Below are 19,154 nucleotides of genomic sequence, written 5' to 3'. Positions count from 1 at the left end.
TTTGAGTGTAGGGCTGAATGTCACCGAGTGAAGTGTTTGTGCTCCCGATGCTCAGCACCTCTTGCCCTGCTGTGATTTATTTGTTGTACCAGTTCTGAGTTTAGTCTGCCAATGATTAATTGCTTTATCATGAGCCACTCAGAATCAGCGAGAGTTTCCTGTTTCCTTGTCTTTCTGTTGATTTCCTTTCTATTGAAACACAACTTTCTCTGTTGGAACAAGTACGTTGCTGCACTCTTCATCTTCCAGCTAGTGGCCTAGAGGGAAGGGAAACCTCTGAAATACTCTCACAGGGACACTGACATCTGGGTCTGGTGACTAAACTGTTATGATAAAACACAAATTCATTAGTTGATGCTGCTGAAATCCACTGACTTTTCTGTACTCCTAATAGGAGGCTTTAAAATATCCAGCTGCAGACTGATCCTCTCCAAGCATGTGACGCTGACATCAGTCCTAGAAGTGAGGCGTTGAACGGCCTCCAAAAATGAGCTCATTGGGTGATATTCAATGCACTGATTTAGCAAAGAATTAGCTAATTTGATTACACGATCACCTGCATTTACTGTTTGAATGATGAGAATTCATTCCAGTGCTAGCTGCTGTCATTTAAGTGTTAGTGCTGTAACCTGGAGGTGTTGTCGGTAGGATGCCCTGCTGCTGCTGTATGGTGGGAGCTGGGCGAGCAGAGCCCATCCCTATGGGCACTAATGTGCTGTAAGACTTGCCAAGTTCCTTGACTTTTCTTCTCCCTATACCCCTCCCAGAAAGTTATAGGGGAATAAGAATTCGGGACTTGATTATTAAGCGGGCCTTCTAAAACCACTTATAAAACTTGCTTAGTTTTTTATATGACTCTCTTGTCTTGTTTAAATGGCTGCATTAAAACACAACTATGTCCCTTTGCAGGAGCCTGGGTGGTGGTTCAGCTTAGATCTGCCCTGCCATCCAGCCTACAGTGGCCAGTCATCGCCAAAAGAAAATTAAACTCTGGCATGACTGTCCTGGAGGCAAGTTGCATGTGCTGAGCTTCCTCACCTCGAGGTCAGCAGTAATTGCAGGCTTCCTCTCATGACCTGCACAGAACATGCATTCAGGCAGCACGTGGGAATGACGGTGACCCTGGATAAACATATCCATTGTTTGGGAGGCTTTAATGCATAGAGTATTTACCTGTAGTCACAATAGGAGTATGTTTTAATTCCTAGTGCCTGAGCGTATCAATGCATACCTGACTTACATTTATTTTTCTCAGCCTGGGAATTAGATAACTAGAATGTCAGCAGAAAGGTTCCTGTGAATTTGTCCCAAAACACAGTCATCTTTTCTCCCCCCAACTCCTCAGTATTTTCTGCTTGTTATTGCATGTTGCAGGACTGCTTGCTCTGGAGGCTGTTCCCTGCTGAATGGAAGTCTGTCTTGAGCTGGCCGTAACATTGCTCTTCTCTTTCAAGAAATACTGCTGCTAAGACAGAGGAAGACGCTGTATCTCACAGGGCTCTAACAAGGTTGCCTGCACTGTTATCTGTAACCAGCTCAAGAATTGAGTTGGAAAAAACACTGATGTTCTGTACAGAAAGTTAAAGTGAAGAAAAGCTCTTAAAAATTTTAAGTGCAGGGCAAGGAAAGAAGCTCAGTTTGAAGAGCAAGCAGTAGCAAGTGAGATAGAAAGAACGCTGCTCCTGTGAGGGTAAGTGATGCTGCAGAGCAGCCGGGGGGGCTGCGTGATGCTGGCCCTGCACTGACACCCAGGGTGACACGGGCCCTTCCTGCTGCCTGATTGCAGGAAGCTGCCACGTTTCCAGAATAAGTTCCTGAAACATTAAGGAGGTTTGGGATGACATTTGGGGTTTGGAGGAGGTTTGGGATGATAGAACACTTATTCACACCCAGCATGTCAGCTACAGCAGCAACCATTCGCAGCGGCTGAGCGGCTGCTGCCGGTTTCCGTCACCTCCCAGAGGTGTGCTGCTCAGAAGTGAGGTCTGCGCGTGCGGCCGCCAGCCCCGTCAGTCCCTGAGCCCGTGTTCTGCAGCACTACGTCAGCAGCATCCTTCAGATGCCATCTCTGCAAAGTGACGAAACAAACTTCAGCCTTTCCCAGCAGAATGCCTGCCCTGCGCCTGTCCCGCGGCTGGTTTCTAGTCCGTCTTCATCTAACAACAGCTGGAGTTGTTCAGAATGCACGGGGGGCGTGGATGCGCAGAGCTGAGCTCCTGCACCCTGTGCTGCACGAGGGCAGGCGAGGAGCCGAGCCAGCGCCCGCCTGCAGCCCCAAGAGCCCTGCCAGTGCCTGCAGGAGGGGGTGGGGAGGGAAGCAGATGCTCCTCGGAAGTTCATACCGTGGTTAATAATGTAATTCACAGATGGTGGTGGAGGCCTTGAAGAGGCTTTCATGCAGTACTTACGCTCTGTAATAGACAGATCATCGCATAAGGGCTCGTAAATAGAGATGACTTAATCCCAAGGATGAGTCTGCAGCGATCTGTTTGATAGTGGCCCCGTGGCTCGCTGTAACCTTCTTATACAATGAAAAGCCTTCAGCATCCCTGAATGTGGAGCGCTGCCCCCGGACTGGGCCGATCTCTGATAAAAACGTCGAGATAAAATGCTAATACAGATTTGAGATCTCGAATGGAAGTGGTTCTTATGAAATAGAAAACAAATTCCTTTGTCCTGGTACAGAAATCAATCCAGATAGTGCAGGTGTGGAAATCAGTTTACACAGTGCCTTCCTCTTGAGGAGCAGTTCTGCTTTGATTTTCCTTTATGTGGTTGGTGTTGGGAGCAGTGTGTTTTCTTCTGAGTAGTTGTCAGTGCATCTTGATGGATGAGGACAAGGACCGTGCATTGCATGTCCTCTTGGGTTTGCTTATTTATTTATTTATTCAGAAGGAGGTCGCTCTATGCTACATAGCAGATGAACAAGCTGGCTTTCCAGGAATCGGAAAAAATATAGCTTGAGCCTCAATAAGACAATACAAGTGTTTGTCTGTTCTTGAGAGGCTGATGGTGGAGATCTCCAGTGACTGCTGGCTGACATTGCTGCTGGCTGTAAGCTGTGTAACTGGAAGTCTGTATTAGGGCCTTCCGAGCTGATGTGTTTAGCATGAAAAAGCAAAAGTCTCAGATAACACCGGAGCTGACCTTGTTGTGCATGTGCAGCTCCCCGCTTCCAAGGGATTTCCATAATAGCTTTGATTTGTAATTTCTACAAGTTGAAATTATTTAGTAAATTGGCTTCTTGTGATGCCTGTCATGTGATGGTTCATGAGCCTCGAAGAATGTGCTCCTGTGAGTGCAGCCGTGTGTTTGCCTGTACCAGGGCTGTGCCGTGTTCCTCTTGTGTCTGGAGCTGGGGAGCGAGGCCGGGGGAAGGGGCTCCAGCTCTGCTCAGCTACTGGGAATTCTCAGACTGCTTAAGCTGTGACCTTGTTCGCTGCTTAAATGTGACCCGGGGTTCTCCAGCTCTTCTGTGCTTTCACTGAAGCGTTTTATGCGTTAGAAGCTGGGTTGCTTTTTTCCCCTTCACTGTCCTCTTAAATAAATACATCAGGAGAGAGGAAGCAGGCTTTGGTAAAAGAATGTCTTGACATGTTTGGAGAGAGAGAGCTCCTTTAGATGTTGGGGTTATGCTTTAACTGGGAAAGCTGATGGTGACCTATTTTGTCTCACGTTTTTGTACCCGTCAGCTGTGGCCAATGTGAAGGAATATTCTGATTACTGCGGTAAAACGCTCAAAGTCAAAATGAACATAACCGTGCTGAGGGTTCATTGTTCCTCCACAATGACTGACGTTTCCGAGCAGCAAAAAAAGCTGCTAATGAAGTTATGCCCAGCGTCCAGCCCTGCTGCTGAGTGAAGCCTGGTGCTGATATGTGTGCTGCTGCTCTGTGCAGCCCGCACCCTTAGGTGCAGCCGTGGCAGTGGATGTGTGCCCGCTCACAGTGCTGTGAGGTGAGGCCTTGCAGGCCGTGTGGCTGCTGGCTGGGGTTGCTCTGTGGGGTGCCCTGGCAGTGAGGCTGCTGAGCATCTCCAGGGGTTTCCATCCTTCAGCAGACGGGCGGTGCTCTGGAGCTCAGGTACTCCTTGGTTCCCTTGTATTTTTAGGTCTGTGTGGGCTAGTGCTCTTCTTTAGATTTGAGCTGACCACCATCATGAGGTTGATTTGATCCAGTGTCTTTCTGTAGCACCTTTTTTCCTCCAGGTTCGGCCTTGTTTTCAGCTCTGCCTCCTGTACGTGTTGCTTCGTACTTCAGGATTTTTGCTTGCTCTTCACGCTTGCATTAAAAAAAATCAAAGGTTCAAAGCGTCAGGTTCCGTTGCGTAGCCCCAGCAGCATTTCCACTTGGCTCGGGAGATGTGGATGTGTCAGCTGAGGGAACCCTTCTCATTTGGCTGGTCAGCCAAGCTCTGCTCAAGCGCATTAGGAGGATCTACAGCTTAAGTTCATCAGAGGGCTGACCTGTTCTGGTTTTAATGAGATTTATTATACGTGTACCTTTTGGATTTGACTGCTTTGGCCTTCGGAACGGTCCGTACAAATCTGCTAGTAAAAGCAGGACTGACGGAAAACCTACTCTTCCTTCTGAACCTGCCCTCCCTCAAGATTATTGATTCTTTTAAAATTAAAATAACATCCCTTGTGCCGCCGGCACGCAGCTTGGCTGTGCGGCTTCGCCAAGTGCTGGCGTTCACGCTTCCTCTCTAGCTCCTCCACAACTCCCTCCTAGGAAACCAGGGCGATGGAACGCTGCTGCTGCAGCTGACGTTTGGGGAGGACGGAGCAAAGCTGGACGTCATTGCTGGTGGACGGGTCACAGCGTGCAACTTCTGCAGGCACAGCCACAGCCCCACACGTGTCAGGGGGAGACGGGGCAGGGCTGTCTGTGCACACACATGTGGGAAGGCTGTGTTATTTGATCCGAACTTGCATGTGTGGTACAGATGTGGTCGTGAGCACGAGATGAGAAGTTACGGTTGCTCTGCACATATGTTGACCCACACGGCGTCAACACCCACGGGTTTTTAAGCTTTATTTATTTATTTTAAGAAGCAAAGTGTGTGGTTGTTTCGGGGTGGGGGTGGTGGGGGTTTGTTGTGTTGCGGCTTTATTTTGGCTGAACTGTTTGTGACTGGTAGTTGTGCATTGGATGGCTCTGCTTGGCCAGACCTGCCCTCAGCCTTCAGCAGGGTTAGGCCGGGGGCTGGGGGCCGTGGCTGGGCCTGTGGGGATTCCACTCGTTCCACCAGGGCTTGGAGAGCACTGCGACCAGGCGGTCTCTGGAGCTGTGAAGCAAAATGTGGTTTGTTGGTCTGTGTGCTCTGGGTGTTGGTACGCGCGGCCCTGCAGGCCGAGGCGAATGCATCGCTGGGTGTAACGCCTTTTGTTTTGTTTTTTTTATAAATATACCTATTAATGGAAGCGGAGTGCATAATGTAATCCTAAAATAGCTCCTCCAATGAATGCAGAAGCATTCCACTTCTGACTAATCAGCCATTCAGAACGAGCATTTAAGTAGGCACCAGAGAGCAGAGGCTTTCCATATCTGCGGTTAGGAAAGCGCTGGGCTCAGAGCTGTGCAGCCCAGCCCTGCCTTGCCCCCCCAGCCCATACCTGCTATCTCCACGAGCACTCTGCTCGCTGCCCGCCCAGGGCTGCTCATCCTGCTGCCCCAGGCTGAAGGACGATGCTGATAAACAGTCCTCAAAACCAGACTTGTGCTTCTCTTGCTTGTGAATGAACTGGAGCACAAAGAGCGGATGTTCCAAGCCCTGGTTGCAGTTGTGGCCCGAAGAGCGTGGCGAGCTGGGCAGCCCATGAGCAGCGTGGTTCTGAAGGGGCTGTTTCCTTCTGCCTCTCCAAGTCCAGGAATGCCCTACGGCTGTCTTATTTAGAGACAACCCCAAAGGCAAATTCTGCTCTCCTCCCAGAGCGGGATTTTCACAGGAGCTTATGCTGGTTTAAGACTGCATTACCCTAGCATAACATAAACCTGTTTCCAGTTATCTTAAGGCAGAAAGCGGCTCGGGGATTTGGATTGATTCCTGCTGACTTCACCAATCCCTAAGGAGCGCCGTTTGCCCCCACCTACCTGCTCTTAATTTCCTTTTCTGGCACGGGCAGTCGGACGTGTCCCGCAGCAGGACGGCCTCTGGGAAGCGCCCCGAGCGCACCCTGCTCCTCAGGTGGCCGTTCGCTCAGGGCACCGGCCAAAGGGAGGGGACAGCTTTAACTGGATTAACCTCAAGAAGAGAGCGTGGGGATTTAAGGATTAAAGGAGCCCAAGGCAGCCGGCAGTCACTGACTTCCAACCTGTGCTGGGGGAGCAGGCAGTCTCTGGGCTGGAAGTGCAGCCCGCCCTGGCCTGCAGTGTGCCATGGAGGTGTTAAAGGCGGTGGTCTTAGGAGCGCAGGGTGTGTGTAGGGCACTGTTCCAAGGACTGGTGTATTGATTGGAAGCTGTTCATAGCTGACACCTTTTAAAGGGAAAATGGGAGCACTGAGTGCTTAGGTGAGACTTTAAGCTGGCTCCCGGAAGATGTGTAGGTGCTTGCAGCTCTAAGAACATCTGCTTTCAATAGGCTTCAGCTCTTCCAACCTGCTGCACTCCTCTCGCACCCCTGACCGTTGTCCCGTAGTGTTTCTCTCATCCCCTGTACCTTTCCACTGATGCTGTTGTGCATCCCCTGCAGGGAAGATCCCAGTAGTCCGCAGGGCTGGTGAAAGATGGAAGGGATCAGCACGCCCTGTTACTGGGGAGAGCTGCGCGCATGGCTGCTCTGCTGAGAGGACAACAGATGGCACAAAGGAGCTGGGATTATGCAGCCAAGTGCTGCAGGGCCACAAATCTAATGGATCTGTTGAACTGCAGGGGTCAGGCAAACCCAGCCTCGTGCCAAGGCTGATGCCCTTCCACCGCCTTCAGCACAACACTTCTGTTTGAAGCTGTTCTGGGCAGCACAGGGGGCTGTGACGTCTGGATGGGAGGAAGCACGGCTGCTCCCAGCTTCTGGCACAGCCTGGCCTTTATGGCACTGTAACGTTTTGCAGAGGTTTACATTTGAGGAGCAATGCAGCTGGCTGTGTGCCGCTTACCCAGCACTTGTTCTCTGAGTGGAGACGTGGAGCCGGGCTGCCCTACCCGCCTGGGTAAACCAGCCAAGGCAAGCGTGTCCTGGCCGAGGAGAAATACTACTGGGTCGCTTTGCTGGAGTCTCATTAAGATCTGTTTTTCTCATATTTGACTTTCAGCCTCTGGAGAGTGTTGCAATAAACAGGACGCTGGTTCGTTAAAAGATGAAGAGCGCTGGATGGCTGTGGTACTGGAATTAAGAGCTGGACAGCATTGCCTTTTTTTTTCTCCTCTCTACTCCCACAGCAATTTGGACAGATACCCAAATAAACAATAACAAACAGATTTTTGGAGGAGCTGGCTGGGAGAAATAACAAAAGTCAAGGGGCGGTCATTATGCAGCTCAGTTCTTGTGTTTGATCGCTCCAGAAAGCCGCCTGTTACTCCTCAGCTTCGTTTTCCTTTCTCGTTGTCCTTCCACCCATTGCATGAGGTGCCATTGTATTTGCTGCCCTGGGTTTGGTCCCCCCGAAAGGGCTGTAGCTCTGTGTCCCAATGGGGTGGGCACGTAGTGCTGGGAGGGGAAGCACCGCATGGGAGCGCGTAAAGCAGCTCGTGTCACCACCTCCCTCCATAGTGATTTGTAAAGGTTGGGCATCGTGGAATTGGAAAACACGGAGGATTGCTCTGCTCCTTTTTCACAGCCTTTATTTCACCTTCTTGAGTGCAAAATGCCTTCCTGCTTGGAGAAACTTCTTCATCCAGAAAATAGTCTTCTAATTGTTGACGACACAGGTGGAGGGCCCTGTGCAGCATGGCCAGGGCAGGTCATGAAGATACCACGCTGCTCCCAGTTCATCCCACGTGTCGTGTGCTCACTGCATCGAGAGGAGGTTTGGAGTTAGCTCTACTCCTGTCCTGTTCTGGGAAGAATACAGTATTGCAAATGTAGTGCGAGTGAATCAGCTTTGCTTCAGTGACCCTACAGTGACCATGGGAAAAGTCAAAGCTGTGGAGCTGAACTGTGCCTACACGAGAACCTCCCTGGTTCATAATGTACATAACTGCTGCAGGGATAGAGCTGAAGCCTCTGTGAGCGTGCACCTAGGTGTAAACAAAAACTCTGAACTTACTTTTATTTGTGAACTTGTTGCTAACAGGAAGATGGCTGATTGATTGCAAGACAAAGACCCTTCCCTTCGCAGTGTACCTCCCTTCCTTCCACCCTCCTCCTCCTCCTAAAATAGCCCTTCAGCATGAGGAGCAAAAACCAAATATTTCCCTCTTTCTCAAAGCACGCTTAATGTTTGCCTGTTCCGGTGAGAAACTGAACTTTGTCTTAAACCAGAAGCTGGTGGAGTGCCACGGGGACAGCATTGCCTCTGTAATGGTCACCTCTCACGTGTGCCTGGTGATGGGCTTCTCCTCGTGGTAACCTGTGCAGCTGGGCTGTCCTCGTGCTCAGCTGGTCCTGCTGCAGAAGCCCTGCCCTGAGATTCACCGGCCTACGTGTGCATTTTTGACTTGGTCTCACCCAAACCATACCTCTGACTTCAGCAGCAATTCCTGGTATGAAAACTGCAGCTGTTGATACAGTCAGTGAGTTTTCTCACGCTCGTCCCATCACTGTAAGCGTTCGTTACCGCTGTTGGAGATGAATGCCTGTAGATTTCAAGGTGTCCAATGGACAGTTCCATTATCTTTGCCTAAAAGGAGACTAAGCGGATGTCTGCAAGGTGCTGGGAAGTGCTACGTTTCACAGAGAATCCTAATTATGTCAGATGTGTGCCTGTGCTGGCACAGTGCTGAAAAGCTGCCTAAAAGTTAGAGCAGTCTGTCAGGGAGATGCCAGGCCTTTTTCTTAGTGTCTATATCTGTCTAGATGGTGACAACCAATATGCCACGACGCAGTTCTAGAGATAAATCATCTATAACACTGCTTCGAGTGGCGCAGGGATTTTTTATGTCAACATGTAGTGCTTGTGGGACTTTTCTTTCCCTTGGGAGCATCTCTGGGATTAAAGCAAAAGCTGTTGTACTCCCCATCAGGCAAGCGTGTTCCACTGCAGAAATGCAATGGACAGTAATCTCCTTTTTAATCGGCGCTGGTGCTGTAGCGTGGCAGGCTGTGTCGCGCTGTTTCTCATCCTCGCTCTTGTACCAGTTGGAAGCTTCTTGTGTCCAAATGTTGGAGTGCTATTTCTGCAGTTTTTAGTGAGGCCCAATCTCAGCCAAGTTTGCGTAAATCCCCGAGCTCCAGCAGAAAAGATGAAAGCTCTGATAAGGAACTTGTTTTTTCTTTCTCCAGAGCTAGAGCACAATGTCTTTGACCTAAATATACCAATTACTGATGCAGCAAAGTGATACAGAAAACAATCTGGAAGGAATGCCAACCTCTGAATGAAAGCTTGGCTGCGGAGAGCGGCTGCGTATGTGGGGCCTGAAACATGGAAGAAATGCGAGGAGGAAAAGGGTGTTCATTCAAAATGTGTCATGCAAATAGCGATGGGAGAGGGAGAAACTGCTGGGAAAGCTGCTGCTTTGCCCCATCCCCATGGCTGTGCAGAGGTAGGAGCACCACGCACAGCAGCGTGCAGCTCTCCCCTCCCCGTCCCTGGCCTACTTGCTCAGCTCAGCTGTCTGAAGCACTTTTATGTCAAACTTGAAGGCTTCCTGGCAGCAGCTGCTATTTTTAAAGTGTTTGATGGCAAATGCGAATGTTTCAAAAAGTGGCTGTGAGCTACTTCTCTGCAGCACAGGGGACTCCATTAATTAGTTTCATCGTTTTCAATAATGGTTAAGGTTAGCCTTCCCCAGAGGCTGTGGGGTTCTGAAGTGAACTGGTTTCCGTTCAGCCCTGAGACCCGTCCTCCGGAGGGGAGCCCCGGCACGCTGCCGCCAAGGAGCTGCTGTCCTGCCCTCCTGTCAGTTCGCACAGATCGCTGCAGCCTTCTGGATGTCTTTGTTCTGCAGGTGCAGCTGTGGACTCTGCCTGCCCACGTACCGTTGTTGTGGGCAGATCCCCACGTACAGCGCCAGTTGAGTGCTCCCAGACGAAGCCAGCCTGGAAGCTGTGGTAGTTCAGCATCCCCGTCCTGCCCTGGAAGTCCCGCTGGTGAATTCGGGTGCGTTCTCAGGCTTCCTACCACAAGAAGGGAACCTTTTCTCGGCCCAGCTTTTCAAGTCAGCCCTTGTTTCCCTTTAGCAGCCGGAGTGTTGTTGCTGGCACTTCAGACTTACTGCACATGCAGCATGTGTGGGCTTTATGCGAACACAGTTTATTTAAGAGATTGATACAACTCAAGCTACTGTATGAACGTCTCTGCTGCAGAAATACGTAATAGATAGTTGGCAACCTGACGCAGGTGTTTGTCTTGTTTTCTTCCAGCAAATGATTTGAGATCATTGGCAGGACCTGCCCCACACAGGGCGTGCTGCTGAGTAGAGATCTATTGAATGTTTCGTCTTGGAACGTGCTGAACTTGGGTTCTGCATGACGTCTGTGGACCCTGGGCCCTTTCACCTCAGGGTCCTCTGTTCAGGTGCTGCTCTGGGCATCGCGTGGCAGTCCTGCGCAGGCCCTGGGTACCATGGGGTAGCTGTAACGTCGCTGTCTCAGTGTCAGCGGTTGAGCTGAGCCCTGAGGAATCCACACGTGCAATGGATGCTCTTATCTCTGGTGATTTGTATTGTGCTAGAAGAAAAGCTTGCTTCATACTTGCTGACGCCCGAGGAGAACTCCTGCATGGAGCAGCTCACAGTGCAGCTGTAGCGCAGAGATGCACAGGGAGATCGGTGGATGCTACAGAGAGGAATATTTGCATGCTTGAACAGCTGCCCAGCCTCTGTTTTCCCAAAGCAGCTGCCTGCTTCCCAGCAAAGATTGGGCTCAGCTCAGCAGCGCTCGGTGTGTGTTTGAACAACTGGACTGGACCTAGCTGAGGGACAGGCAGGCAGGGAACGAGAAGCTTTCCTGTTTAATTACAGACCTTTTCTTTATTACCTCTTTTGAGTCTGGGTCCGCAGTTGTTCACGTGATGCTGGCTTGACAAGTACAAGGCCTCTGTGATGGCCCGATCACATCTGAGTCTTGCTGCGGGTTTTAGGGGACTCGCATAAACTAGGTTTCTGTTGTATCAATAAGAAGCTGCCAGTTGCTCTTTGCTAAGAGGTGAAAAGGCCTCAAATTGTCTGTCACGGCGTTTTGTAACAGCTTTTGTGTTTCTGCTCTTGCACAAGACCTCTCTGCTGGTTAAGTAAGAATCATTAAAAAAAAAATAGTATTGACTTGGAAATTTAACAGCTTTGTGAAATGAGAATGACTTCACATCCACCTCCTGGTTCTGCCTGCCTGGGAGGAATTGTGGTCTCGCACTGCTGGTGTTCACTGCTGCGCAGGGGGTTTCTATGAAGGTACCTCCAACACTGGAAAATAATGAAGTTGCCCACGCAAAAGTCATTACCCAGGCAAAATATAGAAAATAGAGAAGTGGAGAGAAGTTCCTCAATGTCTGAAGTGTGCGCTTCGCAGCTATCAGCTGAGTGTTGAGGCCCTTCGGGTGGAAGAACCTGGAGTCCTGGTCCGGGTTGGCAGTGCTCTCTGTATCAATGGCTGCAGCTTGCTCCCGACAGAAGCGTTTCCCAGGCACTGTCTGCACAGTCAGGTATGTTGGCATAAAATCCCATGTAGCAAGCAGTTATTACTTTGGAATCACTTTAAGGCTTGCAAGATGTATTTGCAGGGTGTAGTCTGTGTGAAGTGTTCCTGGTTAGAAATGCCATGAATGTTACCCTAATAATCCTGTCTCTTACAACAAAAGAAGCTGTTCTGATGTTCCCGCTGTTAAGCACAGGCAGACACCTCCAGTCCTGTGCATGAGAGCGCAGACTGGATCTGTTTATCTCTGCATCAGTCTGCAAGAAGGGGATTTGTAGGAGCGGAGCCGCTTGCGTGACACGGAGCGACTCCCATTGTACGGAGCAGAATAACGCTCAAAAATGTCGCTCCTCTCCCTTGCCCTTTTGATGACAGATAGTTGGCGGCGGATCAAAGCACAAACAGGACGAATGTTTTGCATATTCTGTCCTACATGGCCCGAAAGGAGCAGGGATGGAATTTTTTTCATCTTCCACTTTAAACTGCATTTAATACGTGGCCTAGTTCTGCGCTCTGCGACACGCTTCCCCCGAGGCCGCGCTTCTGCGCCCGGCTCTGTGTTCTGGGAGGCCTGGGGCTCTGGGTCGGTTCCTTGCAGAGACTGCATGGAGGCCTGGCTCTGGTTCTGGCTCTGGTTCTGGCTCTGGTTCTGGTGGTGGGGCAGAAGGCCGCAGTGGGAACAGCACGGGTCAGTGTCCTGGGTTGCACCTCTGGGTGCTGTCCCCGCTGCCCGAGGTTCCTCGCAGCGGTTTCCCCAAGAAGGAGTCCACGGGTTCGAGCCGCTTGCTGGCTGCTGAGCTTGCCAGCGGTGCTGCCTTCTCGTTGGGAATCCAGCGGCAGCAAAAGCTGGGGGTGCCCGCTGCTGTGTCAGCGTGCGAGCCCCCGGCACGGCCCTCCCCGCGTCCGTGTGTCTGCCGCCTCTGCCCTGTCCTGCCCTTCCCTCTAGTGGGGTGACCCGTCATTGCAGCCGAGCCGTGGGTGGCAGCCTCCATGGATGCTTTTCTTTGGGCAGTCAGCTGTGTTCTACATAGATACACTTCTGACACAGATCTGCTGCATTTGTCTAATATTAAAGAGAGCTTCTGGGAGCTCGGGCCGAGGCAGGTGGTGGTGGTTGGCCCCGTCTGGCCTCCTCTGCACTGAGCTCTGCGTGGCTGAGTTTGCATGGGGCCATGCTAATGATTTGTGTGTTTGAGTCTTCTGTCACTGTGGGACTGTTGGTTGTGGCGTACTGCGCTCGCCAGTTGACGTGAGCTGGATTTTTTTTTTGGCACGTGGAAATGGGCATTCGTTATAATGCCAAAAATGTTTGCATAGCTTGGGTTCCTGAGCAGCACCGTAGAGATTTCGAGTGCTCTTTCAGCTGGCTTTCCTTACCCTGGTTTTGAGGAACTTGTTCTCTAGCCCGTTAGATGCTCTTGAGCCATTTTGATTGATTTATTTATTTATTGATGTCTTTATCTATCCTACATGTACCCTCTTCCCCTTGTCCACCTCTCTGTGTGCCCCTGTACTCCCCACCAACTTCTTCATCAACCCGCAGGGAATTGATGGGGGTTTATGCTCTGGCAGGACCTGAGGATTTCCAGCAACAGCAACCACACACACAACAGCTGGTGGTGCTTTCAGAGAACCTGAGGTAGACAGGGAATTGTTTAAAGGGATTCAAACTCAGCACTGATATCTCAAACTGAGCGCGGCTCTGCAGTGGCAGCTCTGCTCCTTAGGGGCTGCTCTTCCCCCGTGCTTTGCCCCTTTCTGAATGCTGCTGCGGCTTGCTTCGTGTTGGCCGTGGAATTCATTGTGGTTCTCATGTTGGAAGGAGGTGGGCATGCCGGCTTCCTTGTCAGGTTGCTGAAATTTGAGCTGCTTTTTAGGTGTGATGAGTAGAAGGCGGTTGTGCCAGCTCTTGCTTGTTGTGGATGGTCTGCAAGTTTTAGCTTGACGGTGTGGCTGGAAGTGGCTCCAGGTGAACTCCTTCATGGTATTTCTCGTTCTGTTCTTAGAAATAGAAGAGCAGCAGGAAGCATGTGTTTTGTAGCTGCTCTCATAGCCGCGTATTCAGATCACTGAAATAAAAGAAACAGAAACTTAACTTACTGCACTCCTGCCCTGTTCGGAGCCCAGTGCTTAAACGTGTTCCGTGTTTTGTGGAGGTGTCTGTGACCATAGCTCGCTGTGCTCTCATGCAAGTGCACCTTCAGCTCTGCTCTTCTGACAAAGCTGAAGGGAAGAGGATGCACGTGTGCAGTGTGGCCCCGCTGGGTGGCTGGTGGCACACCGAGCTGTTCCCCTGCACAAAGCACGCCGCTCCCTGCTCGGCCTCAGCCTGCTGCATGTGTGAGCAGAAGAGCAGCCCTGCGCTCCCCTTTTCCCCGCTTTCCAGTTTCAGGAGCACAGCAGAAGTGCTGTGCCTCAGGATCTGAAGTCCTCCTCGTGGTGCCGTGTTGGTGCTTGTGCTCTGGGAGCAGCCCTGCAGTCCTGCAGCCGCCTGCCGTGCCTGGCCGGGCACAGAAGTGCCATTTGCTCCCTTTGTCACCCCGTGCTGGGCTCTGGTTTTGCAGGATGCCAAGCACACTTTGAAATAGCTCGGCTTCTGCAGACCTGCATAAGCATCCTAAGTTTTCACTGATTAAAAACAGATGCTGTACGCGATCTCTAGCTGGTGCCTGGCAATAGGTCTTTAGATGTGCTGTGACATGCAATTAATTGCTGAGATCTCTCTCCTGAGGTATTGCTTTGGGCTGTAATAGGTCTGCCTGGTGAAGTTCCACAGCACACTAGAGATTGTGCTTATTAATTTTGCACCTAACACAGCCTGGTGTGTCACGTGGAACTTCTTACTCTGTGCTCGCCAGGTCCCATCGGGTGGGTTTAGTACACACTGCTTTTGTGGACTCTTAAATTCAATTGGTGACGCTGGAATACCGATGAATATGGTATACATCAAGGTAATTAAAAAAAGAAAAAAAAAAAAAGAAATAGTATTTTGGTCCAGAATCAAACCATGTGGCTGGCTCTCGGCTGCTGTGTGTGGTGGGAGCATTGGCAGGAAGCAAGGAAACGTGCCAAGTCCTGCAGTTGCACCAGTTCCTCCGTGCTAAGTTTTAAGAGGGTTTTGAGGGAACGTGAAGTGACAGCTGAGCAGAAAGGGAGCTCCTGGGTAGTGACAGCTCCACGCAGGAGCAGCGAGAATTTCCTTTGCCTTACGCTGTCAAACCAGTGAAATGCAAATCTTTGATGCTGTATGTATTAAAGGATATTAACTCTTCTTTTCCCTCCTCTCCTATGCAGGAGGCAGACAGCGGGGAAGAAGAATGCCGGTCCCAGCCCAGGAGGTAAGATTGTCACCTCGAGGATGCTGCTCTTCGTGAAGTGTTGCACAGTGCTTATTCTGGGGTTTGCTTTCATTTGTTTTACTCGGGCATTTTTGTATTTTATCCGCCATAGCTTTCTGCCTCTTGTTAATCTTGTGTAACTGTCTTGTGGGTGCCTGACTGCAAAAAAAAAAAAAAAATCCCCAAGCAAAGAATAAAACCACAACATTTAACTGTGATCTGAATGGTGCCCCCAGTGAAGGCGTTGCTGCATCAGGAAATGGGGAAAAAAACAGTTTACACATTAAAATATGCACAGGGAGCAGTTCACAAAGGTGTCATTGCGTGTATCCTCCACGTTGCTGTTTGCAGCCAAGAGGCGGTGTCGTGCCTGTAGCAAGTTCTGAGCGTGGTGTTCGAGCACTTGGTGTGTGCAGAGACCTCACCTGTGTTTTGGGAACACGTCCTGGCGGTGGATTCCTTGTCTCCCACTGATGTATGTTGTTCCTCAGGGTTTGGTCCGTGATCAGAATATTCTGCTATTAATAAACACTTTGTTCTCTGATTTTAAAAAGCCTCCAAAGCGGTGCAGGATTCCCTGAGCTAGCAGGAGGACCAAGGAGAGGTTACAGTGGTGATTCTGCTCCTCCATGATTGCATCCATCCTTGGGATTTGTGAAGAGTGTTTCTAGAAGTGCAGGGTGACTCTATGCCTTAAGGGCACCAGCTGCTCTGAGCAGCACACACAGTGGACGTGTCGGTGTTTGCTGCTCGTGCAGGTAGTTAAACATCTGCTCCAAGGAAAGGAGGGCACTGAGGATTAACAGGAATTGCCACTTGTTTCTTTTTAGTTGGGACTCTTTGGCATGGAGGTGTTCCTTCTTGGATGTACCGGTTGCAGTTGCTTCAGGAAGAACTCTTATTTTTTTTTTATTAAATGCTTATATCTAAAAGCTGTACAAATCCAGAAACTCATTTTATAAGATGGTGACAAGTATTAATGGTGATGGTTGTAAATGGTGTTTTCATAACGCAGTCATCATCTCAGCAGTAGGCCTCTTGAAGTCATGAGATTTGTCTCCTATCCTCTAAGCCATCAAAAGAATTATTTTGGCTGAACTTAATGCTTAAAATAAACAAAATCAGTATATAACTAAGTCACTTCTCCAGCAGCAAGAGCTCTTTCTTGGCTTAAAATGTTGCAGCCAAATGTTATGCAAGGAGTAAGATTCCCTCCGGTGGGAGTAAAGGGGAAGTGAAGGTGAAAGAGTTCTCCCTTCATGCACTCTTTGGCTGTTACTGTTCTTTGCTTAATGCTGTTTGTGTGGGTAGGTAACAATGGAAGCTGTCATTTTCAATATTTAAAAGATTTCAGTGCGATGTGGGCTTTGCTTTTGGGACCAGCTTAGATGGGTCTGCAAAAGGAGAAGCAGTTGTGGCTGCACGTTCCCATGACTTCAGTGCAGCCTCCTGGCTCGGGGAGGGTGGCTGCTCCGCTCCCATCAGGCTTCTCCCCTTCAGTGATGATTTAAGAATCTCTGTTTCTTCATTTTACGTCTTTCACGATGCTGAGGGAAGGTGGAAAACACAAGTCCCAAAGGCTCAAGCTGAGCTCGGCTCAACTCAAATTTTTAATTTCCCTCTTAGCCTTCCAGCAGTCACAAGATCGGCTCATGACCTCATCTTAGCCTACAGAACGTATTGCGGGGGGTGGGAGGGATGTAATCGTGGGCACGTAGCAACAACCATAGCTTAGGTTTGAAACAAGCATTGTTTTTTTTTTTCATATACTTGAAGTAACTTCCTGGGGTAGGAAGTGACAACCTGCTGCTGGTGATCTGAACGCCGTGCCTGCTGCTGCGGGGGCAGAGAGCTGCACGGAGCTGGGGTCCCTCTAGGGGCACACAGGCCGCTGTTGCACGTTTGATTACAGTGGGGTAAAAGTAAGAGACAAGCACGGTAAATCGTCAACCTGAGGGGCTGCCGTGGAGGAGCAACAGCTGTCAATAAACAGCTCTGGAGTGAATTTATCCAATCCCCAATTTCAAGGGAACGCGCCGAGCAGTAGCTATTAAAATCCAGACAGTGGTGAGGCTATGGACTGAGTTTGGCTTTGAAAGACAAGGTGTGTGCTTGGTGAAGGGCTCTGGCATTGCTCGCTGCCGGCCTGGGCGAGCCCGAGGTGCAGCTCGGGGACCTGCCTGGAGCTGCCAGTGCTTCAGGTAGGAATATTTTCTTTTAATTCACAAAATTCTTCTTCCAAAGGACTCCTTCCATCTCCTGGTAAGGTTTGTTTAATCACCGCTTCAGGGTAGCGTAGCTGGCATCAAGCGTGCCCAAACTCAGCCCGTTAATTGGCCATTGAGTGCAAGAGCACTGCTGTGGCTGAAAGCGTGTCTGAGTTAATAAAACAACTTTTCAGTATTTGTTAAATAGGATGGTAGCATATAGGCCTAGCATTACTTGTGAGGGAGTTAGCTCAAGACCTAAGCATAAGCACGTAAACCTGTTTGGTGTCAAGAGACTTTTGCAGATGGAGCACAGCCCGTGTTCCCATCCTCCTGGGGCTGTCTCTGGGGTCTTGGCAGTGCTGTGTCAAGTGGCAGATGTGCCACTGAGGTCCAGCTCCACAGCTGCCAGGGCTGTGGCTGGCTGGGCAGGCCCCGGTGTTAAAGCTTCTGCTGTTTGCCTTTGCTCGCTGCTGAGATAAGGGGCACATATCGAGGTGAAGGGGAACGTGTAGCAAAGGCTGGCAGTGTGACAGCACGAGGGAGTAGTCCTCGGAGCAGCCGAGCTCAAGCATCCTCCAAGGAGGCAGAGAACTGAGTTTCGAACTTGAACTATACTTACAGGTAGGTGCATCAAGACCACCATACCTTAAATAATGAATTTACCAGGTGCTGACCTGTTTGCACTCTTGAAGGGCTGTGTTTGCATCGATTCGAGTCTCACAGCAAGGGGAAGGAAGTGTGAAAACCTTGTTTGAACTTAAACCTGCTCTGCGGAGATGTGACGAGTCCACGCTCGCCTCCATGTTGGGGTTTGTGGGCATAAAGAGAGCAGCAGCACCCAGCTCCACTCTGCCCATCTCTGCAGCTCCCTCCTCACCTCTGCCCTGGGGTCTGCCAGAATGTTTCCAGCACACCATAGCCCTGCTCCAGGGGAAGCTGGGGAGGTCACTACCCTGCCAGAGCTATCACCAGTCCTGTAGTTTGGGGATGAGATCCCGGAGTCCTTGGCACGAGCCCCTGACTGAGCCCGTCCTTCTCACCTAATTCTTGGCTAATGAGACTAAGAAGGAGCTACTGCATAAGCAGGTGTACAGAACAATCTATTTGTTACATTTATTGCCCTCATAACTGCCTTCTAGACATTTTTATTGGGCTATCTGGAAGCCGTAAACCAGCTGGCCTGCTCCTCTGCTGTCTGCAGACTTGTTGCTGCCGCACTGAACTGACTCTGACAAGCCTCTACATTCACAGTCTCTTTGCATCATCCCAGTGCTGTTAAAACACACCTTAAAATGCCCATGTACAGAGCTTCGAGCTGTGCTTACACCAGCTGCTGTATCGCCATTCGATTTTGTGCATCCTGTGCACAAAAAGGGCTGCAGCACCTTTGTTCTGCTGATGGCTGACGTCTCCGGGGCTGTGTGTGCTGTCAGGATGGCTCGGTGCTGTCCGTGTTTGTTTGCAGTGATGCTTGTGCTCCCAGCGCCAGCTGTGAGCTGAAATGCAGCGTTTGAGGCTGCCCGGTAGCCGCAGCACACAAAGCAGGGAGCAGCACCGGCCTCGGGGAAGTCTTTGAGCTTTTATGGCCCGTGCTCGGTCAGGCTAAAGTCCGTGTGCGTAGGGAAAGCTGCAGGGCCTGTGTTCCCTTGGGCTGCCAGAGAAGAGGTCGGGTCCTGCCCTGAATTGGGTTTATTGCATGAAAATGTTCTCCAGAAGTGCTCATCTGCCCCGGTTCAGAGGGAGGTGCGCTGCGTTAGCTTTGCAGCCCAAGTGTGCTCACCTTCTGGTTTGTTGTTTTAGTCAAAGGAGTTCCTTCCAGGAGCGAGCTGGGAAGGGAAGCAAATCAGATTACTGCAGTGATAACAGCTGGATGT

At 50.4% G+C, this 19,154-nt stretch overlaps 1 protein-coding gene across 3 annotated transcripts in view; it reads left to right on the top strand.

Annotated features, from left to right (window-relative positions):
• Positions 1-19,154, top strand: part of SSH2 (slingshot protein phosphatase 2) — a 74,642-nt gene that overhangs the window by 10,035 nt on the left and 45,453 nt on the right. For 2 of the 3 annotated variants that reach the window (XM_021415931.1, XM_021415928.1), the window contains exon 2: positions 15,027-15,070. Coding sequence is in view for 1 of the 3 variants with exons in the window: in XM_021415928.1 (XP_021271603.1) it covers positions 15,027-15,070 (44 nt within the window). In the remaining 2 variants the exon portion in view is untranslated. Of the gene's footprint in view, positions 1-2,115; positions 2,126-10,700; positions 10,703-15,026; positions 15,071-19,154 lie in introns of those variants that run through there. The other variant, XM_021415932.1, reaches the window with a different exon arrangement.

Source organism: Numida meleagris, chromosome 18, assembly GCF_002078875.1.
Source record: "Numida meleagris isolate 19003 breed g44 Domestic line chromosome 18, NumMel1.0, whole genome shotgun sequence".
NCBI lineage: Eukaryota > Metazoa > Chordata > Aves > Galliformes > Numididae > Numida > Numida meleagris.
This window is presented reverse-complemented; position numbering and strand designations above follow the sequence as displayed.